This window comes from Simochromis diagramma, unplaced genomic scaffold, assembly GCF_900408965.1.
Source record: "Simochromis diagramma unplaced genomic scaffold, fSimDia1.1 OVJJ01000079.1, whole genome shotgun sequence".
Lineage (NCBI taxonomy): Eukaryota > Metazoa > Chordata > Actinopteri > Cichliformes > Cichlidae > Simochromis > Simochromis diagramma.
This window is the reverse complement of record NW_024387075.1, coordinates 24,002-37,954: the sequence shown is the minus strand read 5'-3', so window position 1 is coordinate 37,954 and position 13,953 is coordinate 24,002. Positions and strand designations below refer to the sequence as shown.

Sequence of the window (13,953 nt, the reverse complement as noted above, 5' to 3'; positions counted from 1 at the left end):
GACACAAGGAAACCCTGGACCATCGCCGGGCAGCGCTCATCTCTGACCTCAGTGAGCGTAGGTCGCTCGCAGAGTCACATTAAACTTTCAGAGGACCCAAAGGTCCCCATCAGGAGTGTTAACAGCAGCATTGTCCCAGGTCCCCCTGACTCAAATGGCCAAGTGTAACAAGGCACCCCCTCCAGTGGTCAGGACTGCATCACCCCCCTGGCCTGGGTCCATAGATACAGTGACACCCTTCAGCTCCATCTGCAGCTCCTTTGACTCACATAAAGAGGCAGAGACAGGAGATTCAACAGCATGCTATGTTACTTATAACATGTATGTAACTTTGTAATTTTAACATGTTGTCGCCTCTTGGCCAGGACTCCCTTGAAAAAGAGGTTTTTAATCTCAATGGGACTTTTCCTGGTAAAATAAAGGTTAATAATAATAATGCTCCTTGTGTTTTACGAGCTGCACTGACACTCTACACCTATGGAAGACATTTGATGGCTTGGACTCCAGCGAGTAATGAGTGAGGGCAGGTGTGGGATCAGCCTGAAAAGATAGAATTCACACTGAGGCAGCTGATCACATTAAAGGTGAGGTTCACCTGAGCAGGGTGCCAACTAAAACTTATTAAACACATCCTTCCTATCTTCTCGCTTTGGCTTTTGGGGGTTTTACTTTAATCATCATTTAAAAGGTGTTTTCTAAACACCCTTGTAAGTAAATGCAGTTTTAATCTAGATTTTTTATTTTTTATACTTTTATGCTTAGCTTCAAAACGTCTCTTAAAATATAATTTATAAAAATTCTGGAATTTTCCTGCTATTTCTTTTTTTTGGGGGGGGGCAAAACGAAAATAAATCACCTCACTGACATCTGCCAACTTTTTTGTTTGACTGTTTGTTTTCAATCCAGGATTGCCGATCATATTATTTTAAAAAACAACAACGACAACGACAATATTCAAAATGAGCTTATTTTGTAGAAACAATGAAAACACCTGCTCCAGATTTTATGACATCACTCCAACATGCAGCAGCCTGACAGCCAGAGGAAGCAGACTACTGCCCACACTGTGATGAAGGTTTTATTTATCCCTCTCAGAGTATGGAAATTTTTTATGTGAGCTATTTTTTTGATACAAATACTTTTTTTTTTAATTCACTTTTTATTTAACTCCAGACTTATTCACTCATCCAAATCATTCCAGACTGATCTGAGCTGCACAGAATAGCTAACTCTGGCAAAGGCAGTCCTCACAAATGTCACTCAATCCACAGATGCACATATTCGGTTTTCTTTGCTCTTTCTTCATGAAATGTTGAATAAAAGAAATGTATTTGGAACATGTCTGCAACACTATGCAAAAAGTACTTTTGCATGCCCTTTACATGAATGTTTGATTAAAGTTAATGATTTTAATAATAAAAGATAGACAATACCATTATGAAAACAACACCAATTCAGAAACTTCCTGATTAAATTTGATTAAATTTTTTTTACAAATCCCCATTGAAGTATATTTCTTCTCCATAATATGCATATTTCCTCTACCATCACGCAGCTTATATAAACAACATGAAGGAAGAGAAAAAAAATCTCTTCCTTCATGTAGTTATTATGAACTGTGTGAAGGACGAAGCCTGGACTGATTTTGATTTTAAGATGATATTTCAACATTTTTTTTTTTACCAGATTTCTGATTTCGTTTTAAAGTTCAGGCCAAAGTAGATTTGTTCTTCGTGTTTCTTTAAGGATGGACAAAGAATTCACTTTAATTCAGTATATTAATATAACGCCACACTAACAGCTGTCTCAAGGTTCTTTATATTGCAGAGTAAAGATCTTACATTGTTAGACAGAAACCCTCCAAATCAGAGCAAGCCCTTGGCAGCAGTGGGACAGAAAAACTCCCTTTCAACAGGAAGAAACCTCCAGCAAAACCACGCTCAAGGAGGGTGTGATGGGTTGGAAGGATTTGCTTTTTCCTTTGGAATATCCAGGAACTCATATCGGCCTGTGTCATATTATTGAATTATCCTCAAGAAAGGCTGTTCTGACCTTCTGTTGAGTGTTTTTATCACCAGGTGCAGAGATTTGGCTATGGCCAGTTTTTATTTTTATACATTTGTGGTTTGTTTACTCTCTGAATTAAGTTCTCTCAGCATTTGCTTAAATGATTTCTTAAATTTTCTTTTATCTTAAGTTGAAACGTCAGGACAAGGAAGCCTATAAGAATACATGTAGTAAAAACTACATTTCTACCGGTACGCCGTGTGGAAGACCTCTCTGCTGCTAGCTCAGTGATGCGAGCTCTGAACATTTCTACAATTGCTTCATCTACAGCAGCCTGTCATTGAGCCAAGCTGTTATAGGCATTTCGACTTCTTTTTAAACACCTTCTTGCTAATTTCTTTGATCTTCATTAAGGCAGGGGACAGCTTTCAAGCACTTTCAGCCCCTCCATCAACTGCTTCATCAGACACTTTGTGTGGGTAGTCCATTCCTGCTAGCTCCAGTACTTGATACCATGAACAGGCTGACATATGCTGGAAATTTAAGCTTAATCTTTAATCCTAATCTTTATTGTGACTCTGTTTACTATAATTACACCTGAGTCACCTGGTGTATAAACAAGAATCCCTATTCACACTGCGCTGTGTGATCTAGAGAGAGCAAGATACACACACAATCATGTATTTTGTGTTCATCTGGACTGCTTAGTTTGTATAAGGAGAAACTCTACTGGTGACACTGATGTCACTTACACAGCACACAGCTGGATGCTAAAAATGCTAAACCAAAACTGATCTGTGTTTCTAAACTGTATAAGAAATATACAAGAAATAAATAAAGAGTTAATGAATGCTTTAGGCCTGAAATATTCAATAATTTTAAATACAGCAGGTAAAATTAGTTTTGAACACGTCACCAGTTTTCTAAGTAGATGTATTTCTAAATGTGCTATCGAGATGAACTTCTCACCAGATGTCGGTAACATCCCATCCAATCCACACATGCAAAGAAATCAAACCTATATTTAATATTTTCAATACTTTTTTTTTTTTTTTTTTTACCAGCTGTATGTTGGTTGCAAACTCTGTTAGAGCTCCCAACAGACTTTGCCAGACTAATACAGCTTTGATGTTGTAGATGTCTCATAGATTTAAATTCAGACAGGATTACAGCTTATAAAAACCTTTTCCAAATTCATATCAGGTAATGTGAAGACCTATAAATATGTATCTGCAACAGTTAAAAACATATTTCATCTTTGGGAAAATTTGACTTGATGGTGTGTTACATTAGACACGGATTGGCCATTTTGTAGGTGGCTGCAGTGTTATGATTTTTACATTTATATACAAATGGAAAAGTTAAAGTGAACAAAGGTAAGCAAAATCAGAGGACACTAGTTAAGCTCTGTAAATGTATTTTAGTTACTTAATTCCAGTTGGTGGTTACTGGATATTGGGGGCACTTAAGACTTTTTGTGGGTTGCCAAAATACCCAGAAACGCTCCAGCGACTTTATATACATCACATGTTTAACATGAGGTGAAACAGAACAAAAAAGGTTTGGTAACCACTGGTTTAATCTTTAACATGTTGTATTTTATCAGTTCACTTTTTTTCACCACATCATTCTAAACCTAAATATGAACAAGTAAATAAAAGTAGTTTACTTACAGTGGTGAGTTGAAGCCTGGCTGGGTGATACTAAGGGTGTACCAGGACAGCACTGGCATCAAAGTCTCTGAACTATTCTGGCAATTATTATTATTAAATTTGCTTTTTTTCCCCCTCACATATTTATTTATATGAAAGTTTACAGCCATTAAAAAGCATGGTTAAGATTGGTCCTTTTCAGTGCAAAGGTAAGTCTACAGTGCATTCCTGACTTTAAATTTATATAGAAAAAAACAAAAGCATTTCCAAAAGTTTAATGCAAAACAATAACTTAAGAAAATTAACTTTTATTCTAAATTGTAGTAGCAATGGAGTTGGCCCTGTTTTCAATCATAATCAAACTGATTAAACTCTGATGTTTATGTGAACAACGAGCCAATAAAATAGAGGATTTGGTGCCATCTAGTGATCTGACACTGAATCAACAGAAACTTGAACAGCACAAAATCTGGAATAATGGGATATGATCTAATTATGGCAGTTACTAAAAAAAGGGAAATATGTGTGTATATGATGCTTGTTTTTAAAATCAACAGCCGATTTCCATCTCCTCTCCTTTTTTGAGTTTTTGAACAAGTGAGACAAAAAGACTGAGAGGTGTCACTTTCGCTGCTCGGCTGTCTTGTTGAGTCGTCGCTGTAGCAGGTAGACAAACACAGCAATATTCACGAAAAACTGGATTAAACCTATAGAGGAAATGCCGTAGTTCACATACAGGAAGCCCCCTATAGTAGGTCCAACTGTGCGAAGCAGAGATTGAACAGATGCGCACAGTCCCAGCATTGTGCCTGCAAATGAGAACAAGATTAAAACTGGCAATAATTCTTTACACTATTTCACAATAGGTTCACCTGTAGTTTTCTAAACCATTTTATTTGATATTATTACATTTTATCTTGGAATGCTGGAGTGTCTTTGCTTCTTTAAGTTTAAAGCAGCTTTATTCAAATGCAGTCACATCAAGTGATCTAAAATAAAGCTTTTTAAAAGTAGAGCCTGTCAAACACCATCTGGTTGTAATAAAGTAAAGCGGGATGGTCTCACCTGTGTCAGAGGACGGTACACTCTTGGTGAGCATGCTGTCTGTGATGGCATTAAACACACTGAGAGAAAACATCATCGGGAGGATGTTAAAGCAGAACTGCCACACATTCTGTATATATGCCTGTACAGAGAAATATCAGAAATAAACAGTTTTCAGCAAGGGGTTCAATGGCACATTATATTCATTGCTAGGTAATTATGTTTAATAGGGGTTGCTGTCACAACGAGTCCAAAGAAATGCCTGCAGCAGAACTCTAATGGGCTGTGCTATTGATTAAGTTTTTGCTCTGGATTTCTATGAGGATTTTTTTTTTACCCATATTGTTCATATTGTTTCCTGCCCTCCTTTTAACTGTTTCTTTTTATTCTGTCTTATACTATTGCTCTGACCAACTTTGAAGGACTTTGGTCAACTTTGATGTATTATTATGTGCTATAGAAATAAATTTTGATTTGATTTGATGACACTCCCCAATTCAGCTGTGAATCCAAATATCTGTCGTAAGGGGCTTTGGCAGTGTGGCAAAGGGGTTAACTGATAGTGAGGCCTGTTAGGGGAAGCACCATGTACGAAACATGTAAATGTGGCTGTTAGCATATTGATGTATCAATTCAAAGCTCTGCTATGAATTGATACAGTTTTACGCCCCAGTCACAACTGGTGGTTACCAACCACTTGGCAACCACCAGTTGTTGGGGAAAATTGAGTATTTCTCAACTAGTTGTGAGTGGTTCACAGTCCATTGGAAGTCCCAGTCATGCAGGCCTAAAGCAGTCACCGAGCACTTGATATCCTCTGGTCACCGAACACTCTCCATTTAATGTTTGCGACGGACATTTTCACCTTTCACTTTTTCAAGTTAATTAGTTGACATTCCTTCCATGCAAACTATGAGTGGCCGCAGTACTCTAGCAGCAACCAAACCAAACCAAAGAGGTTTCGGCTGCAGCAACCTGTTTGTGACGGATTTCACCCAGTGCCAACCAGCAATCTCAAGCTGTTGAGCAAGCTCTTGGGCTCTTATCTGAGCTGCTAAACACCAAGAAACATGAACACATTCATAATAATAAAACAAACAAAAAATACCCTAACAAATTCACACTCGTATACAGGTGAACAAGTATTCAAAAAAGTACAAGCACAATATCACAGAAGTTCAATACCAAGCAATAGTAAAAGTTGTAGTAAGATTTACTATAAAAAAAAAAAAAAAACTCATGGTAAAAAAAAAAAAAAAAAAAAAAGGGGGGTTAAAACTTTTCATTTTATTTGCATCAAACAATGGAAACATTTTTTTTTTTTCATCAAGCTAAGACAAGAGTTTTGCTTCTTAAAAAGAAAAGCTATGGAGTACTTGAGTGAATACTTTCTCTCTAAGGGGTGTGTGCTTATGTTTTGTGCATACCTGAGCCAGTCCCACAAAAGAGGACACTCCAATGGATAGAAGCAGCAATGAATTGTCAGAGTATCTTGCCGTAAGCCGACCGATCACTCCTCCTTGAATAACCTGAACAAACATCTGGGTTTTACTCATTTCATCTTGCAGTCTGGTATAAGCTTAAGCTCAACCCCCCAACATATCACATACAGTCCATTTGAAAAGTTTTCAGATCCTTTAGAGTTTTCTACAAAAAAAATAAAAAGTGAATCTTTTAGTCAGTGACCACTGGCTTCTCGGTAATCTCTCTGACAAAGACCAGACTACTTAGCTTAGCTATATTGGAATATCTTGGACGACTGTTGGTGGTTCCAAAAGTTCCCCATCTGACAATAAGAGGCTATCACAGGTTGGGTTTTTTTAGTCTGACAACTGCAAGACCTTAAACAGATCTGTAAGTAACTTTCCTAATTCATGAATTCAACTAATCACAGGTCTAATGAAGTTATTGAAGCATATTGGGGACGGTTGTTTCATGTAGGAACCATCAGAGCTCAACCCCAAGTGCGAGCAAGGATACGTCTGCAAACACTGTGTTTTATTCTTTCAGTTGTTAAAGAAAAAAGAAAAACAAACAAAATACTCCAAAAACCTGTTCCTTCATTTGTCATTTAGTCTAAATTCAACAAGTGAATCATAAGTGAATTTTGGTCTGTAATATAACAAAACGTAGAAAACTTGAAAAGGCTAAAATGCACCAATTCATTTTGGATTTCAGTCTTACCATTTGGACGATGCCAAAATAGGCCATCAGGTAGCCATTCTGCTCAGGTTGCAGCTTAAAGAACTCCAGTGCAATGATAGAAAACATCACTTGAAAAATGCCTTAGAGCACAAAACAATTTTGTTAGATTTACATATGATTTATGATGACACCATCAAAGTTGGCTTTGTGTCTCTTTGTGGCAATTTAATTTTCTGTTTGCAAAATGTTTTCAGGGCTGCTTAAATGGCCTGTATTTATATAGCGCTTTTACTAGTCCCTAAGGACCCCAAAGCGCTTTACATATCCAGTCATCCACCCATTCACGCACACATTCACACACTGGTGATGGCAAGCTACATTGTAGCCACAGCCGCCCTGGCGTACACTGACAGAGGCGAGGCTGCCGGACACTGGCGCCACCGGGCCCTCTGACCACCACCAGTAGGCAACGGGTGAAGTGTCTTGCCCAAGGACACAACGACCGAGACTGTCCGAGCCGGGGCTCGAACCGGCAACCTTCCGATTACAAGGCGAACTCCCAACTCTTGAGCCACGATCGCTTAACTTCAGTGCTGGCCTAATATGCTGATTTACAATGTTACAGTTGTATTCAAAGGAGCTTGCAAAGAAAAGCGTCTGGACTTCTTTAAGTTGCTTGAAGACGTTTCACCTTTCATCCGAGAAGCTACACCTTGGCTCAAGATACACCTTGGCTCAGGCGATTAGAGGATCATCAGGGGGTCCTTTTGTCCCTCTGTGGGGGGATACTCCCACTAGGTTTAAATCTGGGACTCCCCACCATTTGATGCTTCTCGGATGAGAGGTGAAACGTCTTCAAGCAACTTAAAGAAGTCCAGACGCTTTTCTTTGCAAGCTCCTTAGATTACGATGACCTGGATGACTGAGAACCTTCACAGACATGTTACAGTTGTATTTATCTTGAAGTTATTCTTGGTGCCATTTGTCTAAAGCCTGCTCCTGTAAGGCCAACTTCCCTTTACACAAACTTGCTTCCAATTGGCTGCTCCTTGCAATTCCAGAAGGTCCAGTTGGGGCTTCTGTATACTCTGCCTTGTTCTCAAATTATCGTGTTCACAAGGTTTTCACAAAACTTCAGGATTCAAACTCATCAGAACCTTTTAGTAGAAACACCTATGGTATCAATTTGAAACTCCTATGTTGCCTTTTTCTCGAGTTATCACATTCACAAATCTGGGGGTCCATGCTGCCCACCTGCCTGCCCAGCAGGGTGATGACGAACCCCCATCGAGCCTTTTATAGCTGAGCCATCACAAGAGTATGAAGCCTGAACATTTGGCTCACAGATGTTTGACCAGAATTATTTAAAATTTTGTCCTGGTTTAACATGAGCATCCACAAATTTAGCTACATATTCATACCCATTTTAATACACATAAATGTAAATGAGCCCAATAAGAACATATCACCATAGGTAACCTCCAAAAACAAAATGGCAAAAAAGAAAAACATTTAAAGAGTGTGTAACTTAAACACAGTGATATTAGGAAGAGACACAACATTTGTATATTGCAAAGGCTTAAACCAAAACATCTTCACACTTCAAGTCTCACCTGATGGCAAACCTGCGACTATCTTGATAATTAAAGTCTGCATCACTGTTGGAAACTTCATCAGCCTCGTAATCTCACTCAGATTGAATACTGACTTTCTTCTGTTGTCATCTGAAGTAAAATCAAAGTGCAAGAGGTACAATTACCATCTCATTATGTGTTATGTGTTTCTACCAATAAGTCAAGGTAGGATAACATGTATGTAGAGAAGTCCCAGGGAAATTTCAGTGCTGCTCTCGGATGAAAGGTGAAATGTCTTCTAGCAACTTAAAGAAGTCCAGACAGTTTTCTTTGCAAACTCCTTTGACTACGATGACCTGGATGACTGAGAACCTTTACAGACATTCCATACCATGGCTTTGGATTATTTTCAACCAAAAGGTGACTCTCTCCAAACATCTCTAAAAATATAGATGTATTACCTTTTTTCTTTTTAAAATACATCTATATGGAAAAGAATGGCACACTGCAATTTTAAGCACATTTGAGTATGTAATTATGGAAGATGATACAGTAACACAACATCAGAGACTCAGTGGTATTCTGAGAATAATCTACCTGGATTATTACATGGAATTTTAAAGACTGGCATCAACGGTTTGCTATGAGATGATCCAAAATGTGAAAGAAAGAAAAAAAAAAAAAGTAAGAGCAGAGTCATGGTTTTTTAAAGAAAAAAATAACAAAAACTATGTTTGAGTGCAGCTGAGAGTGACAAAATCCAGTTGAGTAATTTTTATGTGTGCAATGAAGACAGCTAGATTCAAATTACCAGCTCATCCCTGTTGTTGTGATCATGAAGCCAAGGCCACTTTGTACCTAGACAGCTGAGACCATTAGGTTGAAAAGAAGTAGGTATGTCTTACCTGTAGTGTTGCCTCTGGTTGTTTCAGCTTTTGTATTTTTGGGGATGAACTTTAAAACCAACAGCAAGCTGAAGGCACTCCCTGCAGTACCGAAACATGCAGTAAACTTCTCCCTGAGAAATACAAAGTAAAGGTGCTGTATGGGGGACACTTTTGGTAAACACACACAATGACTGATTTCCATGTTTCATAAAAGCGGAATATTCCAACCTAAGCCAAAATGTCTTCCTAAACCAGAGATGTTTTTTATTTCCTTTGGCTCTGTCAAAGAGTCAATGGTTGCTCAGGTTGGTTTCACACCAGTGCTGCTGTTAATGATACACACTGTGACACTAACCCATAGAGTTTGCTCAGCTGTCCGCCTAATGTGGAGCCAACTATCATACCGATGCCAAAACACAGACCAAGCTTGGATAAGGCGTCGGCCCGTTTCTCAGGTTTTGTAAGGTCTGTAACAACCATTTGTGATGCTGCAGACACAGGTGGGACAAAGAAGAAAATCAAGTGAAACTTTATTCAGGATAAATAAAATTAACATTTAGAATAAATCTGAATAAATGTAAAAATAGTTCAGCCACATTGTTAGCAAAGGATAAAAAAAACGGTAGGTTTGATGCTTACCAGGGAGGACATGCATAAAGACTGTGGGGATTTTATGGATGAACAACATGGCTGGAGTGTCTGCTGTGGCCAGCAGCAGAAAGAAGACAACAGTTGAAGCACATGCCAGGGACAAAGCTGTCCGTGCCCCAAATAGATCTGCAAACCTGCCAAAAAAAAAAAAAAAAAAAAAACAGACCCTACAGTCACATTTTTCTACACTGTGTTCCAACTGTTGGCAAACAGTAAAGAGCAATGTCCAAGCAAAAAATAGCGAACAGAAACTCACCTTCCAAACATTGGGCCCCCGAGCAGCTGAATAACTCCAACTGTAGTTTGCAAATAACCAAACCACAACGTGTCAAAGCCGAGCTTCTTTGCCAAATACTATAGAGAGCAACATAAGTAAGTGACCGTTATTTTTTTGTGACAAGTGGTCACAAAACCGAGTAAAATAAATAAGGAAATTAAACACCATAAAAACAATACAAAAACAATTTAAGATCAAAACGAAAATAAAAATCATTAAAAGTATCAAAGAAAAGCCTGATTAAACTAAAAAAAGATTCTTAACTGACATTGTCTAAACATTGTGCAAATATTTTTCACTTTGAAACACATTGGCTGGTTTGCTTGCCTAGTTCTGTGTAGGTTATCTCACAATTTAAATGGACTGTTTTGCTGTACAATGCAGAAACACTGTCACTGTGGCACTCACCTGGCCCGAGGTAGAGCTGCTACCAGTTCAAACTCTAACTTCTTTTTATAGGATATCTTTAGCAGCAGAGTCATGTCATGTAAAATGGAAAGTGGTGACAGAAAAAGAGCTAAATGCCAGGTGAATCAATTTGATTTAAATGGGTTGCATTGTGTTGCAGGTGAACATTGGCCTTATTTGAGGAAGGTGGTGCTGCTGGTGTTAGAGTTGGTGGAGGTATTTGGTGGCAGCAATGAGTGTCCTGCTATGCCTTTTTGTTTTATCATATCTCAGCTTTGAGTTCAAAGTTGGGAAGATTTTACGTCACAGAATGAGAAGTTTTAGAGTCACTTATGTTTACTGCACTATGACTAGACTATGACTAAATGATGTGTTAGCTTATATTTTTAGATTATTATGAAATTTAAATTTCTGCCAGTTTCCTGCTGCTTCTTTTCCAAAATCCTTAATTTACATTTTAAAACATGATTATTTCCATTATGCCACATACATGTAGTTCTATTTAATCTATCACATTTAAAAGCTTATAGTTAAAAGGCGTTTTGATGCTTCCAATCATGTAATTTTGACTCCTGTTTCATGTGTGATAAGTGTGCCAAAAACTACAAATTTGTGCCCCTGGAAAGACAATAAAACATTAACTCACGTACAAGTGGCCTTTCTATGTGGAGCTTGCATGTTCTCCCTGTGTTTTCTTTCTAGCTTCCTTCAACAGTCCAAAGAAATGCATGGGGTTCGGTTAACTGGTGATTCTAAATTTGCCACAGCTGTGAATGTGAGTGACCCAAATTAGAATAACTGGAAGAAAATACATGGGTAGTATTCGATAATGCATTTCTATACTGCAGATTTGTTTTGTGTATCCAAATCTGTTGACTAACTTTATGTTTTCGATCACTGCAGTGGAACTAAATTTTCAATATCTGTTCTTAAGTATGAAATTTAGTAAAGATCCTAAGATTTAGCAATACAATACAACACTTTGCTACGTGTACATACTGGCATAGTTCTCATCCATACAAAGTATAAATACTGCCTATGTTCCTGAACAGTCACATATCTGCTGCTTTAACAAAGTGAATTTCACAAGTCTGGGACTAATAAATGTCATCTTATCCTATCTTATCTTGTCACAGTGATTAAGCACATTTCAAAGCAGGATGCTTCACTGTGTGTCACTGATATTCAGTGATATGAATACCCCTTCTCCAGTGTTTACTATAAGTGTATGTAATAGCTACTGTTAGTGTTTCATATAAGACCAGTGGTCATTCTTGCACTCTTAATTAAAACGAGATTTTCAGCCATAGCATTATCAACGTCAGTAAATCCAGCCTCAATCATAACTGTGCGCACTAAAGGGAATATAGGGACATTTCAGCTTCTTCTTCTTCTTCCCGTGTCATATACTCACAGGGGTTACTGAGAACTGTAAAAACATCCATGTGATATCCAAAGCGGCGATGAGATACACAGCGTAAATTGTTGTCATCCTCTGTGAATCGTCTGCGACATTTGAGGAAACAGAAGCTTTGTCCGTTTCCTCGTTTCTTTCACCTCTTCGACTCATTTTTGTTCCTTGCTGACAACAGCTGTAAAAAAACCTTAATGTGTACTCTCATCAACAAAAGTAAACTGGCAGACAAAAACGTCATTTGATCTAGCAACCTCTTGCACAAATTGTTAGCCAACCGGTACTCTGGTTGTACTTTGGAACATAAAGGCGTTACCAAGTTTGACGTTAGTCGGTTATGAAGATAGTTTCCGGTCTTTACACTGTTTGGTCATCGGTACAAGCGGACCTATCGCTGTCTTTATCTACGTATCAGACAGAGCAGCTGCTAAAAAAACAGCAATGGGCACGTAAACTTCTATGAAAGAAAATCCTCAGGAAGTGATGCTTTCAGGAACTCCTTCTAGGCTCGTACATTAAAGCATTTTCGAGATCTGTCATCTTCCCTGTCTCGTTTCGAGCATAACATTGATGTTGATTTTTAATATGATACAAAACAACATATCACATGTCAAAACTGTAAGATCTTTTTTATTGAAAAATATATATTTGTGTTAATTTGTTTCTCGCTTTTTATAGCATTAGAGTTATTCAACAGTTAAGAGCCTCGTTTTTGTGTTTTATCATTTTATACTGTGCCAGTGTTTCAGTGAGAAACAGGTCTGTTGGAATATCTGCAGAATGGTTTTTGACATTCTCTTGTTAAAATTTGTGGAAATTGAGCTCCCAGTGCCATTCAAATGTGTTGTTTTATACATCACTGAGTTTGAAGTGGGAGGTGTGGTGTATTCATAATTGTCTCTGGTACATTTGTTGTATGGGCAGTATGTGTTCGTTGTTTGATTGTGTAATTACGCGTTACGCACTGGCAATGCATGCCGGGAGATGGTAATACAGCGAGTAAAGAGTTGGTCTTACCGCACTACCACTAAAGTTAAGTGATGTAGACCAGCGGGACTATGCTAAAGTGAGAGATAGCTTCCACAACTTTTTCATTGTCAGGAAAAATGTTGTTTATGAGCGTGCACGTTTTAATATGCGCAAACAAGGGCCGAATGAGACTGTTGATGCATTCGTGACTGACTTGCATGCATTAGCAGAGCACTGTAATTACGGACCGCTCCACGATGAGCTGATAAGAGACAGAATAGTAGTGGGCTTGGCCGACACGAGGCTGTATGAGCTCATGCAGATGGAAAAAGACTTGGACTTGGATAAAGCTATAAATATGGCCAAGCAGTCAGAAGAAATCAAAAAGCAACAAGGTAAGGGCAGAGGTCACTTCCTGTTTTGGGAAGTAAGGTCAGAGAAGCTGCGCATGGTGACGGTCTAGCCGTGTAAAAGTCAAGCTAAGAAAGAAGAAATAAGCCCTAAGTTCCAGTTACACCAGTTTGTCTACTTGCAGGCCAAAGTGGTATGTTTGTTTATATTTTGTGAATTTTATATTGTAATATGTTTTAATGCTGAAATATAATTTTCTTGTACATTTGTATTCACCAGTTCTACGGTGTACCTGTACATTAAGAGAAGCACAGTAAACATCAGTAAAGAAGAACTCTCGTGTCTCTCGTGTATGTGTACAAGCCGGCATACAAATGTAATGCAAGTAAATGCGAAAACAGCTGACACAGTGATGCAAAAGCACGACAAAACAAAGTTCAACATGTTCAAAAATAAAACTGTCAAAACACAACAGCAATATAGCAAGAGACAAAGTAATAAATGCTACAAGTGTGGAGGCTCTCCACATCCGAAACCCGAGTGCCCAGCAAATGATGCAAAATGTCATTTATGT

General features: G+C 38.2%; 1 protein-coding gene across 5 annotated transcripts; it reads right to left on the bottom strand.

Annotated features, from left to right (window-relative positions):
* Positions 1–3,131: 3,131 nt before the first annotated feature.
* slc22a18 (solute carrier family 22 member 18) lies at positions 3,132–12,531 on the bottom strand. 5 transcript variants are annotated; one of them, XM_040045533.1, is made up of 11 exons: positions 12,376–12,531; positions 12,060–12,237; positions 10,217–10,314; positions 9,949–10,094; positions 9,665–9,797; positions 9,328–9,440; positions 8,462–8,572; positions 6,888–6,988; positions 6,131–6,232; positions 4,725–4,845; positions 3,132–4,468 (listed from the first exon to the last, which is right to left on the bottom strand). In XM_040045533.1, the coding sequence occupies exons 2-11, from the start codon at positions 12,213–12,215 to the stop codon at positions 4,281–4,283; spliced, it is 1,269 nt and encodes a 422-aa protein (XP_039901467.1). In that variant the 5' UTR covers positions 12,216–12,237; positions 12,376–12,531; the 3' UTR covers positions 3,132–4,280. The 5 variants fall into 5 exon arrangements, with proteins under 5 accessions (XP_039901467.1, XP_039901469.1, XP_039901466.1 ...); XM_040045535.1 differs by lacking the exon at positions 12,376–12,531 and adding an exon at positions 10,646–11,412 and having other exon boundaries at positions 12,060–12,171; XM_040045532.1 differs by having other exon boundaries at positions 12,060–12,531.
* Positions 12,532–13,953: the final 1,422 nt, after the last annotated feature.

What these genes read in the sequence shown, in the direction of transcription:
- slc22a18 (XM_040045532.1), bottom strand. Translation starts at nt 12,215, where the DNA reads ATGAGTCGAAGAGGTGAAAGAAACGAGGAAACGGACAAAGCTTCTGTT. An exon ending in GGGGGCCCAATGTTTGGAAG is followed by an intron (nt 10,095 to 10,216) that starts GTGAGTTTCTGT and finishes TTTTTTTGGCAG; the next exon opens with GTTTGCAGATCTATTTGGGG. An exon ending in CAGCTGAGCAAACTCTATGG is followed by an intron (nt 9,441 to 9,664) that starts GTTAGTGTCACA and finishes TGTATTTCTCAG; the next exon opens with GGAGAAGTTTACTGCATGTT.